Source organism: Galeopterus variegatus, unplaced genomic scaffold, assembly GCF_000696425.1.
Source record: "Galeopterus variegatus unplaced genomic scaffold, G_variegatus-3.0.2 Scaffold1688, whole genome shotgun sequence".
Taxonomy (NCBI): Eukaryota; Metazoa; Chordata; class Mammalia; order Dermoptera; family Cynocephalidae; genus Galeopterus; species Galeopterus variegatus.
The window spans coordinates 155,029-168,860 of NW_007727799.1; the positions used below are offsets into that span (position 1 = coordinate 155,029).

A 13,832-nucleotide genomic window follows, 5' to 3' on the forward strand; every position below is an offset into this window, starting at 1 on the left:
AGATTGAATTATGTCCTCCCCAAAACTCACTGAAACTTGAATTGTCCCCAAGTTTTATGTATTAGAAATGTGGCCCCCACTGTGACTGTTAGAAGGTGGGTAATCCTGTTATGGTAATTGAAAGGTGGAGCCTTGCAGAGGTGATTAGATTGCGGGACGATGCTGTAGTGGTAGTGAATGGATTAAAAATGATGGTCGGGGCGTGGTTTTGAGAGCTTTAAAAGATAGATAGAGCAGTGTCTCTCTCTCTCTGCTTCCACCATCTTGCAATGTGAGGCCACTGGGTCACCATTGCTGCCAAGAGATGTGTTCCTTGGACTTTGGACTTCCCAGCCTCAGAAACTGTAAGCAATAAATTTTGTTTTCTTTCTAAATTACCCAGTTCTAGGTATTTTTTTGATAGCAACAGAAATGGTCTAATACAGTGTCCTAGATTCTCTTCCCTCTCCAATGACAAAGGCTAACTCAAATCAATTCAATATAGCAAATAATAAATTTATTAGGTGCCTACAAGTACAAAATACTGAAAGCTGCTGCAGGGGATTAAAGAGATGTGGGGGAGATGAGCCCTGCTCTCAAAGAGCTTACAATCTAGGCAATGAGTCACACGAACAAGTTGCGGCAATATTGCTTCACTTATAAGCAGAGTTCTTGAAAATGTTCACATCCTTTAAATTTTTGTCAAATATGTAAGGAATCCTTTCAACAAGGAAGCTAAAGAGTGGGAAAAAGACCTCTTGTGGAATTTGTCAGTGACCTTGACTTTGCTTATGAGCATCTTTCTGTGGCTGTTGTTTATTCTCGTAACTTTCTCAGCATCGTTTCCTAACTGGACCTTTGTTTGGAGTCTCCACGCTTCCTGAACCTTCACCAGGGCTTCCTGTTTGTGAGTGAGTGGCTCAGTTGCAGTTTGGCCTTGGAATGATCAGCAGTCCAATATTTCCTTCAGCAAATCTATCCTTTGATTTTAGTTGATGCTAGAATGCTATGCTTTGGAATCTGTGGTTTTTTCAAGAGTGGAAGTGAGATGCAATACAAAGGAAAGCAGGCCAGACTTTTCCCTTACTTTAAACATTTAATAGTGCACTTACTGAATATATTCTGTACAGATATAGAGCAAGTTATAAACCTCTTCATTTTATTTATTTATTTCACTTATACTGTGTTCACGTAAAGTGTATTTACAATGGGGGGGGGGGGGAAATCCTTTGGGGAAAAAACCCAAAAAAGTGCACTTACTGAATATATTCTGTACAGATATAGAGCAAGTTATAAACCTCTTCATTTTATTTATTTATTTCACTTATACTGTGTTCACGTAAAGTGTATTTACAATGGGGGGGGGGGGAAATGCCTTGAGGTACAAAACCCAAAAGAATATCTGAGGTATAAATACACGTATATTTTAAATAATAATCTTTATCATGCTTTATCTATGTTTGAAAGCACAGTGGACATGTATACATGTTTTTTAATAGAATGGTATATACAACATACAATCTTACAAATCTGAAAACCATCAAAATTGAATATACAGTATATCTTCATGAGGAACACTGATATCCAAAATACTCAATTTTTAAAACTCTAATCTGACACCCCCTACCCCCGAATTCTTCAAAAAGCCTTTGGAATAACACTGACAATGGTAACTAAATTGTAACAAAATAAAAATCCTTCTTACAACTCTCATTCATACATACTTTTGATCTATACAAAATAAATTTACTAATACGGTCTCTTGAGTCAATCTTTACCATTACAGTAAAACCTGTATAAAGACCACCCTTTTGAACAACTGCTCTGGGGTTTTTTTTTGGCTTTTACTATGATTACTATTTTCCATTACCACCAAAATATATCTCAAGGGCATTAGAAAGGAAAAGAAAAAGAAATGTAGGAAAAAACAAAACAAACCATAAAACCAGAAAATATTTTTGCTGATAAGCAAAAACCCAATTAATAAACATGTGCAGCTTTCAGGAATGCTAACAACCACCACCACCACCAAAAAAAAAGAAGCTTTTGTGGTTGAGTTAAATTTCCAGGGATTTCTTTGGGACATATATAATTTCCTATGCTTCCATACATAGTGTCACAAAGAATTTTGGTTATAAAAATGAAAACTCAAAGAATTCTAGCAGGCAAAATATTTCGATGTTTGAGTCAGGAGTAAATATTAGAGTGTTCAGTTTTCACATCTCAACTTACAAAAGAATAAACAAACCTGTGCATCGGAGCCTGTAAGGCTGGGGGAGAGGGAATTCAGCCCCGAATTAATCTATACTGGTGAAAACTACATCACTATTTGCAGTCAGGTCTAAAAACAAACTGCATTTGAAACGGGTATTGGAGTAAATCTACTACAATTACTTGTAAAGTAAAGAAGAGACTGGTGGAGAAGGAAGATGGTTAGTAAGTTGGAAAAAAATCCAATAAGTGGACAAGGGTGTTGGGTTCCCTTTCTGGATAGATCCACGGGTAGTCAGATATTCCAGGTTAAACTGAACCTGATGCATCAATATCCTTCTTGGAGGCATCTCAGTGTGCCAGACACTGCATTCCAACTTACACCTCGAGGCCATTCAGCCAGCAACAAACACACATTCACTCTCCTCTGTGCAAACCTTTCTTTGCTCATCTCAGTGAGAAAACGAGTACCAACTATTCCAGTGGATACACCAGTCCCTCAACACACTGCAAATAAAATGACATAGGTACACATACACCAATATCACAAGAGAATAAAGTATCTTCTTTATCTTCCATAATGTATTTAAAGTTTTGCTTCCCAGAAGCAACCCGAATAAGAATACAAACATTTTTTTTGCACAGTCATATATTCCAGTCAAGGTCTATAACACAGACCTTAAACAAACAGGAAGCAGCTTTAGAAATGTATCAAATCGCTATCATCAATTCCTATACTCCACCTTGTAGTTTTGTTTTGGAATCAGACACAGAACCCATTCTTCCAAGGACTGGCAAGGTCCTAGAAACAAACACCGAGGTGGTGACCACAGTCGCTTTGCTTCAGTAATCACCTAGACCTGGTGTCTTTGGTTTCAGCGTTCTGATTACTGAAGGAATCTCGGATCTTTACAACTTCAGCTGCACACAAATGTCCAAAAGACTTTGTGTACCACTCTGGCATGTGGCCCCTACAGAAGAAAGAAAAAGCAGAGGAGTTATTTAAGTCAGAAAGCACTCAGACAAACTGAACGGAGTTCCAAACACACTTCCACTTCTCAATGAGCAAAATGTATAAGAAAAGACGACTCTTACTATCCCCAGGTAATGTCTTGGCACTTTATGACTCATTTGGAACCAGTTTCTCAAGGAACAACATACTGAGTGTAGATACTGAGTGAAACTGTTCAGGAATAGCTTTGGCATATGTAACAGAAACATCAGATAAGCACTTGAGGAACTACTAAGATGTCAAGATTTCAAATGAGAATTTATTTAACATGAAGAGCCATTTTGCAATAAGAGTTTGCAGAAGTTCATTATTTTGGTCTGTACTGATGCATTTTCTTCATTTCCTGATACGAACACATATTCATTTATGCCGCAAGATATGAGCCTAATCAATTACTATAAGTAGTCTTCACATTATTCAAACATCTTTGAATACAAAATAAGAAACATCTGCTTGCTAGTTCAAATGCATAAAATCTATCATTTCCCATGTCTTTAAATTCATGGCATTAGTACCACATTTTCTAAACGATCCGAATTAGGAAGTGATACCCAAAAGACCAACAAACTCGATGGTGTTACTTTATCAGCACCACTCTTCATGAAGTAACCAAGACACAGTGAACACAGTGATGCACTCATGTCAGCAATTCTTGGCATCAGACAAAAAGTCTGAATCTTCTTCATGACCCTCACCATGTGAAAAAATCAGTATCAGAACATACCGTAAGTCAGCTCTGCACATGTAGGTGAGTTTGGATTTTCCTGGCCCGCAGGGTTCGATCAAATACCTGGACAAGAGCACGTTCACCCTCACACCTGCCACCGGTGCCCGGTCGTGGTCCACGGAGGTGAGCAGAAGGGCGCACGCCCCCTTGGGTAAGTTGGTCCTCCATGTTCTGTGGAGTCAAAACCAGGGGAGAGGAAATGGAATTTATTGGAAGCCAAGTTTAAAATGGTGCCTCACTCTTTGAGGAGAGAGTTGAGGGACACGGCTTGGTGGCTGTGATGTGTGGCCCAGGCCTGGGTAAATGGCATCCTCTAAATTACTCCCTGTGGGGTGTGAGTGTGTCCCCCCTCCTAAAGCACATGTTGGAAATTTAATCCTCCATGCATCAAATGGGAGGGGTTTAGGTCACGAGGGCTCCACCCTCATGAATAGATTAATGCTGATTATAGAAGGCTTGAGGCTGTGACTTCGCTCTTTGCTCTCTGTCTCTTTCTTGCCCTCGTACCCTTCTGCCTTCTGCCATGTGTGCCTTCAACACAGCAAGAAGGTTCTTGCTAGATGAGGTGCCTCGATCTTGGACCTCCCAGCCTCCAGGACTGTGAGCCAAACAAATTTTTTTTCATTATATGTTATCCAGTCTGTGGTATTCTGTTATAGCAGCACAAAATGAACTGAGACACTCCTGTACAAGGACTCCTGATTGAATAACTGTACAGAGCCACTTCTTCAGAGGGTCTATGTGCTCAAACAGTCCTCTGAAAAGAGCACCAATTTGAGGTGTGGCTAAAAACCATTTTTATATTTCACAAATGTCCAAATGAGCATGGCTCTGTTTGAAATGTTCTGGACTAATGATGTGACATTTCCTCAAAGATTTTTGGAATTCCTCTTTTAGTAATGTCTCCAGAGAACTTATGAATTCCATATAAATCAGTCTTAACCGCATCTCACTTGGGACCAAAATGTTATTTCCTGGCTTATTCATTCACTAGCTGTTACTAACAAGAAAATCTGTCCTAAAAGGGGCAAAAGTCTGCTACCAATGAACATGTTCACTTGAATGTGCCTCTTTCCGAGCTCACTTCTAAAAGAGATCAAACCATGTCCGCTGATGAGCTGGAATAAACGTGGATATATTTTCTATATTTGGAAGGGTTTGCTGCTTTTCTGAAGACATATGTTCTATTTTAAATAATTTTACCATTCTGTAAGATTCAGTGACATATAGGCTCAATTCTAGTATTGAATCATCTTTGCCACAACCACCAATTTGCAAATTCTCACCTCAAAACAACGTAGTCCCGAGCAGGGTGAGGTGCCATACTGTTCTGGACATACTGGTAAATCTCAGTTTGGCTGTCCAGGATTTCAATCACTTTTGATTCCAACAGGTCTACATCCCAGAGGTGCTGCTCTTTCAGGAGACGCTTTAAGATTTCCTCAGGCATGGCAGGGACTTCGATGGTTGACCTCCAGAGCCTCAGAGGGGGTCCTTCACTCACCTGAAAAGAGGATGTATTTTTCGGTGCTGAGACAATCTGTACGTACCTAGAATTGTTATTTGGGGTCATGTCCAGAGGCTAATAACTACCTATGACTTTAATACACTGCTCTCCCTGAGAATATTCAAGAGCAGGAGAGAATGCAAACAAAATAGTTAGTGTCAATACTGGTCAAAATCATAACATTTGTTTTTCCTGGGGCCCATGTTAGGGTGAATGTAATCGAGTAAGATCATTCATTTGTACTCTGAAGCCAGCACAGGCATCCAGCCTGCTCTCTTTAGTTATTTATTTTCAGGGTGGTAGAGATAGTATCAAAAAACACCTCCTGTGGACCTGTCATGTTGAGTCATTCGAGATGCCTCTGCCCTCGGGAAAAGTCTTAACAGGTTCATCTCTCCCCCAAGTGCTCCCTGATCATTAAAGGCCCAAGAGTGAAGTGACTAAGGACAGAGTCGGGTGCAAGGGGCTTCTGACCACACTTTGGGAAAATCTAAGCATGTCATCATAAAATGCCCTAAAGCCCAATATCATTAATAAAACACTTCAGGGAGCTCTAGTGTGATTCTTTGGAACCAAAGGATTTCATTAGAAATAGTTTGAAATCCTCCCAAGTGTTAGATGAGTGTTATTCCTCATTTCATGGGTTTCCTGGGGGAATGTGAAACCCTTGGCTGCCCAGCTTTATAAGGAAGGGTCTGGGCTGCAGATCTCCATGGAGATTACCGTTGGCAAAAAAGCCTTACCCCGATGAACCCAAGTCCTGACCACTAGAGCTCAACTGGCCGACAACAGGGTACAGTTTACCTTCTTATAGGACAGCTCGGCCTGCTCAGAAGTGGAGTAGCTGACCCAGCCTTTAAACTTGTCTTTGACCTCTATAAACAGGCCGTCCACACAGTCCTGCAGGAAGTGCTGGTAGTCAGCTGACTCGTCATTACTTAGACGTCCCAACGCCTCCAGAGTGAGGGGCTTCAGCTCTTGCTCGGTATAGGAATTACGACATCGGCTCATTTCCTCAGGAACCTGTGAGGAACACGAGGGCCCAAAAGGAGGTCAGTGCCACACCTGTGCTCATAATTGGTGCCCGCCAGTGGAAGTGGCAGGGCTGGCAGTCCAGTTCCTGCTGCCAGCAGGTGGTGGGGTGTCCCTGCTGGCTTCATGTGTTATCATGAGGACGTAAACATCACCTCCACACATGCATCGAAAAAATGTATTTTCATGTAAGGTATTCTTCGGAAAGTTAGAGCAGGAGGGAGGTGATTAGAAGAGAGCTTACATTGATCAAGGCAGGTTTCTCATGCAGAATTATCTTTTTTAAGTAAAAGAGTATTGGAGGAAGGCAATTTCATTAAGCATTATTCAGTCTATTATGCTTATACATTATAACTTATGTAAATAAGACATTCTTGGGCTATGTATATAACCTCCAGTTGCGGAAAAGACCGTTTGGGAAGACATGAACAAGTATCAAGCCTAAGATTTTGTTCCTATTCATGTTATCCTTAACAAAGGAGCCAGCCTTCCCAACTCCTTACCTGGAAAAGCTTCTTGCACTCAGCAATCATATGGGCCAGCCCTTGAGTGGCAGCTAGGTTTTCATTCAAATCTTTCTGATCTGGTTTGCCCAAACTTTGTTTTCTTTGCATCACCCTAGGAAGAAATAAGAGAGAGGAATGATTGAAATAATTACATATATATATGTGCGTGTGTGTGTATGTATATACATACATATATATGCATACATATGTATATATATATATACACACACACACATTTTTTTTTTAATTTGACCGGTAAGGGGATCTTAACCCTTGACTTGGTGTTGTCAGCACCACACTCACCCAAGTGAGCCAACCGGCCATCCCTGTACAGGGATCCGAACCTGTGGCCTTAGTGTTATCAACACCACACTCTCCCAAGTGAGCCACGGGCCGGCCCCAAAATAATTATATATTTTGAATCAATGTATTATTCAAGAAAACCCAAAGGAGAGAAATAAACCATTTTGCTGGAGCCTATTTGTTATTAAGTAGTTCAAGAGAGCTTTCACTTTGGCTACCAGAGATTCTCAGAGCTTTATGAACAACACACAAAAAAACATTAAAAAGACTTGTTTTTAATGAAATCCAGGCTATTGGAAGCTATTTTGTTAAATAGGTTCCTGTTTTAAATAGGCCAACTTGTAAGGTCTATGTAGGAAGGATCTTCAAAAAGTTCGTGGAAAGATCCATTCTATCTTTTAATCCCATTTTTCCATGAACTTTTTGAGGTACCCTCGTGTGTGTGGTGGAGAGGACAAAGGGCTGCTTCTGAAGGGTGGAAGGTGGAAGTTGCTGGAAGTGGGGGAAAACGGTGTCACTATTCTTACCTGTTTAAATAAACAGGGTCTTCCCCAACTCCCAGGTGAGAGATAAATCTATTGTGTCCTAGAAGTTCTGTCTTAATCTTATCTGATCTCTCTCTTCTATTCATCTCTAGTTCTCTTTTCCATTAAAGTTGGAATGCCCAGGAAACTTTAAGAACTAGTCAAAAGGATATTTAAGCATTGCAGGGCTTTCAGAAGCAAAGCTCACTTCAACTAGCTCAACCAGGCCCCATGCTGCTAGCTCAGAAATACTTTAAGAAATATTTTAGCTAAGTTCCTTGAGAGCTAAGGAAAAGGATCAGCTGGATGGATTTAGGATGTGGGGTTAAGTCCCCTTAGTGACGACTTTCTTCTGTACTCCAAAAGAAGGTCTGTATGTGAAATACACATGTAAGTAAAAAGCTCAAGCTGCCTCTGCCAGTCTTTCCTGTCAGACATGGGCAAGTTACTGAACTAACCTGCCCCTAAGCCTCACTTTCCTCCTATGAAAAATAGCTGCTCCCAATTTCACTTCCTGTGACTGTGATGAAGGTTAAATGAAGTAATAAATGGAAAAGCACAGCCACTCCCATCTTGTATACACATGTTCTAGGCAGAAATCTTGCAAACAATTGGCTTAGGCCAGATCCTGAATGGAAGAAATGTCCAGATGCAACGTTACCCTTAGTTCTTTCAGACGTGGCTCTTTCCTTTCAACTTGGGGCACAGGCCAGCAGTTTGCTTTGCTGACCATGCAGAGGCCGAGGCAGCAGGGGTCTTACTCCCCACCCAGTTTTCAGGCCAGTGAGTCTGCACGACTCTCTGCTGGCAGAGAGTGATGACACTGCCACACATGCCTTGGGAGGGCACCCGGGAGCATCAGAGTAGACACTGGCCAAGGCAAAGACAAACCCAAAGCTCTCTCTCTCTCAAAACCTGGGTGTAACCAGACGTTCTAGAAAACCCCATCCCCAGGGCTGAGAAGAAAGCGGGCAGAAGCATGGGGGAGGTGCGAGGGCTGCATGCAGGTGGTCTTCCTCATTTTTCTTGGTGCAGGTAAGAATCCCACAAAAGCACAGTGACAGCCCTGGCAGGAAAAGCAGCCTGCCTCAGCCTGAAGAACAGGCACTGCGTGCACCTGGCACCCGACCTACCTTGGAGAAGAATTCTCTCTCTTCAGGGTGTTGAGGTGGAAGAGGGAAGGTGCTAAGCACACGGCCAGGTTGGTGGGAGTCATCTGGTTTTCTTTTACAGCTGCTGTGACATCGCTCAAGAAATAAAGAAGAGTCTGTAGGACCTCGCGGTTCTCATCAGGCAGGAGCATAACGGCGGCCTTGATGGCCTGGAGGCGCTGGTCCTTGGGTACATCTGCACAACACACCAGCATTTCCCCATCAGCTCGGTGATTTTCCACAGACATTGCAAGGAAACGTCCCAAAGCAAACAGCATCAAATACCTCAGCCCAGCACTGAACAAGCACTTGCAGAAAGGTACCAGAGGCTAATACAGAAGAAATTATGGACTGCCACCAGCGTCACTGCCCTCAAGCATTTCCTGCCTCGTGGAGTTTAACATTTGAAACACCCACTACACCAATAAACTCCTAAATCTACTTCAGAGTTCAGCTCCAGAAGATGACTGTTCTTTCTGTTTAAAGAACAAAAAGTTTTTTATTTTCAAAGTAGTTTTTTAAAAATCCATAATTTACCTATCTCAATTATTGAAATCATTATACGCTTAAACTCATCTTCCGTTTCAATGAAAAATCTCATCTGAGAAATGCAAGAGAGGATAAGATCTGAGATCTCTTAGCCTTGGCTACAAAATGTTTAGTGAATCTGGGGACTTACATAATTATAACCTATTTGCTTATTTTCGAAATGGGAAAACTAAGTTGCTAAAACAGTCAGTCAATTTAAACAATAGATACATTTCACTAGTCATTTCTTAAGTTTTAAAAAGCACACCAAGAGGCTATGATAAAAATGCACCGGTCCCCTCTACTAGGCAAATCTTTTAAAAAGCACGTGGTGGAAAAATCAAGTCACTCAAACGCAGCTCCATAGGACAAACTGATTAAACAGCTCCATGGTTACAATACATAACAAATACCTTGGTGGGGAAAATGTGACCTGTGTTTTCATAAAATATGAAAGGATGAAACAAATAATGAAATAATCCAGACCAGCTCCATTCCTCATAAAATAAAGTCCAATACCCCCGTCCTAAAGACAATTTGAGCACTAAAAGAAGCTGCTTTTAAATTACGTTGCTGTACCACCACACTGAGCCAAGAAAAACACAGGGCTGTAAAAGCTATAATCCTGATCTTGATCATTAATTTAGACAACTGTTTGCTTTAAGCTTTACTTAAAAGTGAGAAGGGCATGGGTATTGTTTTCCCAAGTATTTCTGGCAGAGGCTGAGATGAATAACAGAAAAAGATTATTTATTCATTTTACAGCAAGATAAAACACACAGACCCCTGTGAAATTTTAAAAACAACAGCCCTGCTAGAGAGATGTGAAGCAACTGAGATTTCTGTAGTCAAGGCGGAGGGAGAGATTTTGGTACCTGCTCTTTTTCTAAGCATCTTAGATAACACTGTTCTAGAAACAAATGAAAGAACAAGCTGGATCGGAATGTAAAAACATACGAATACTTCAGCAGTTAGAGACTGATAATAAAGGAAATTTATCTTCACATTATTCAGTAAGTATACAGACAGAAACCTGTTCCCCAAACAAGCAGGAAGGAAGAAATCCACATCCCAGAGGTCCCCATGCAGGTCCTCTCGTCAAAAGCATGACATCAAAGGAAGCTACAAGCTTCAGTTGGTCCCACTTTTCCCCAGTGCCAGCAATCAAAGACTTACACTGGTAGATCTGCAGAAAGGTTTCTGAGAGTTTGTTCGTCATGAGTGGCTCAGGAAGATCTCGAAAATACTGCTTCAACATGTCTGCCACGTCATAGGCAGACTGTCCTTCATAGCTGACACAGTCGATGGCACTTTCATTCATCTGGCGCAGAGCCTGAATCCGGGATTTGACACCTGATTTTCTGAAGAGCCCAACCTGTGGGAAGAAAATCATTAAGGGTTGGGATGGAAGCAGCATCTTCACCACAAAACCAGAGAAAGAAGCATGCAGCTGAGCTCCAGTGACAAAGCGTGACCGCAGGCAGCAGCTCTCACCTGATCTAAACAATGGTTGCGGAGGTAGCGCATGGCCTGCTGAATGCTCTGGGGCAGGGGCTGTCCTGTGCGCTGCACATTGACCGTCAGAGGGACCCCGAACACATTCCGGTCCTTGTAGTCTGGAACCTTGATCCTTTTCATGAACTTGGGCACAGCCCTATTTAAAGAACATGGGGGCCAGGGAGAGAGGCGTTTACTGGTCTGTCTACACTTGTCCACCTCTGGATCTAGTAAACCCCGTGGGCTCTAGATCTGCGCTAATACAGTGGATATTTTAATTTAAATTAATAAAATGACAAATTCAGTTCCTTAGTTGTACTCACGAGCCATCTGCAGATAGTAGCTACTGTGCAAATATAAAACATTCCCACCATCACAGATTGTTCTATTGACCAGTGTTGTTCTAGATCTTCTCAGAGTTGGAGCTGTGAGGTCCAGTTACATTTCCTCAATTGGGGACTGTCCTTCCACTGTTAACTTTGAGAATTGGGGTCTATAGTCTTAAGTGAACTGATAGACTTTCTTACAAAATGGCAGTACAGAATAGAAGAGAAGCAGAAAACATGTCACAAAACTAGGTGCTTCTCACAGTTTGGAAAACGAATTCTCATTTGTCCTGTAAAAAAGTAAGAATCATTTGTGGTGCCTGATGAGATCCAAAGCATTTAGGGCAAAAAGATTCGGGTCATGCTGGATGAGCAAACAGTCAACAAATTATGTTGGTCTAACATAATGAGAACCAACTCCAGAGCTCAACAGTGAATGACCCGAAGTCAAGATAAATTCTCCTGCTGATGGCCCGCAGAATAGAATATCTTTAGGTCTCTAAAGTAAGATGGAATAGAACAACAGGGATTTTGTGAGCCTACCCCAGGGTCCCTGGAGCCCTGAAACCAGGGCCACCCCAGCAGTATATGCAACAGCAGGAAACCGGTGTCATGCATTTAAGGCTGTCAAGCAGAAATTTCAACTCTACAAATGACCTCTCTGAATAGGACAAGAAAGGGCAAAGCCAAACAGGAAAAGAACTCTGCACAGCTTCTCCCTCCTCCATGGATCCCACAATGCAAGGCTTTTACATTTGGTTTTGAATCACTGGAAAAACTGACCAGAACTCAAGTATTATGGATTTTTAGATTCTTGAGGGTTTGGTGGGAAGGGGTGGGCAACTCAGAAAAGAGAATCTAAAAGATGCTGTTTTAAATAGCCAGCAGGGAAAATATTACTGTAAGCACAGAGGGACACTGCAGAAGCTTTGACTTTTGAGTGCTTCCCATCAGCCACAACGTGTTACTGTTTATAGGTCTAGGAAAGGTAAAACTCAAGAGCAGAGCCAAAGTTGTATTTCCATACAGTTAAGTATATGGTCCCACGGCTGTACGTGCACATAATACTTGCTTTGTTGGGGGGGAGAGAAGCCCCGCAGCGGAATGTGGAAGGAACACATTACGATCCCCACCGAGAATCTGAAGCATGTGGGGATAAACTGGTCAATACTTATTTCTGTCATTCAGAACAAACAACTTCTGTATTTAGCAAGGCTCACATAATAACAGCCTCTGAACAGGAGGTGCTTTGATGCAGAAGTTAAACTCACTCCGAGGGCCGAGGACAGGAGGAGCCGGAGACAGAAGGAACAGTTCCATTGCTTCGCCGACCCTCCCGAGCACCTCTGCTTTGCTACAGAGTGCTGCTAATGAAATGGGCTGCTTCTCTGTTTTTAAAAGAAGCAGCAATTGTGCAACTGGATAACAAACACTCAGATTAGTGAAAAGACTTCAGAATACCCAGCTGACACTGCAAAATGCACTGAGATGTCAGTCTAGAGACACTTCTCTGCTTCGTGCTGATAGTAGAAAAATAAAGATGTACACGGATTAGGTCATATCCATTGACCCATCCAGACTAAAAGTCTACATTTCACATTATACACACTCAAGGCTGTATTTTCAAAAGTAATTATGAACAATTTATTCAATAACTTTCATCTTTTTTTGTTTGTTTGGGTTTTTAAAATTTTTATGTTATTAGCATATTCATTTTTACAAATTGTGGGATTTCTTTATGCCCTTGCCCGACCTGTCACTTCCCAAACCCCCTCCCACCCCCCATCTCTAGCATCCTTAGGTTTGTTCTCTCTTTCTGAAAGTTCAATGTATTGTTGTGGTCTTTTCTTTCTTTCCTTCATTCCTTCCTTCTTCCCTCCTTCCTTCCTAGCAGCCAATTATGAGTGAGAACATGAGGTATTTCTGCTCCTTTGTCTGGCTTACTTCACTTAACATAATTTTCTCCAGACTCATCCATGTTGCTGTAAATGACAGAATTTCATTCCTTTTTATGGCTGAGTAATATTCCATTGTGTACATACACCACATTTTCTTTATCCAGACTTCTGTCAATGGACACTTAGGTTGATTCCATATTTTGGCTACTGTAAATACAGCTGCAATAAACATGAGTGTAGGTATCCCTTTGACATGATGATTTCCATTCCTCTGGGTATACCCAGTAGTGGGATTGCTGGATCATATGGTAGTTCTATCTGTAGTTGAATAACTTTCATCTTTATTTATATTTTAGTCTATAATATCTTAGAGTATTGAATTTCTTAAGTTGATTATTCACTGTTTGAGGGTCTTTGCTGGAAAAAAACATAATCTACACTCCTTAGCACACTTAGATTTTTGAATGATGCTGCAAATATTCACGTCAAAAATAGCTTCTAAAAACATGCATGGGGGCCGGCCCGGTGGCGCACTGCTACGGTGCGCTGCTTGGGAAGCGCGGCGGTGCTCCCGCCGAGGGTTCAGATCCCACATACAGACCGGCCGCTCACTGGCTGAGCGAGGTGCGGG

The 13,832-nt window shown here is 41.6% G+C and overlaps 1 protein-coding gene across 2 annotated transcripts in view; it reads right to left on the reverse strand.

Moving 5' to 3' along the window:
- Window positions 1-1,302: 1,302 nt before the first annotated feature.
- Window positions 1,303-13,832, reverse strand: part of DLC1 (DLC1 Rho GTPase activating protein) — a 41,786-nt gene continuing 29,256 nt past the window's right edge. For both annotated transcript variants that reach the window (XM_008578439.1, XM_008578438.1), the window contains 8 exons: window positions 10,975-11,134; window positions 10,657-10,855; window positions 8,935-9,148; window positions 6,972-7,086; window positions 6,241-6,459; window positions 5,216-5,433; window positions 3,927-4,100; window positions 1,303-3,161 (listed from right to left, as the gene is read on the reverse strand). In XM_008578439.1, the coding sequence (XP_008576661.1) occupies window positions 3,041-3,161; window positions 3,927-4,100; window positions 5,216-5,433; window positions 6,241-6,459; window positions 6,972-7,086; window positions 8,935-9,148; window positions 10,657-10,855; window positions 10,975-11,134 (1,420 nt within the window). In that variant the 3' untranslated portion in view covers window positions 1,303-3,040. The remainder of the gene's footprint in view (window positions 3,162-3,926; window positions 4,101-5,215; window positions 5,434-6,240; window positions 6,460-6,971; window positions 7,087-8,934; window positions 9,149-10,656; window positions 10,856-10,974; window positions 11,135-13,832) is intronic.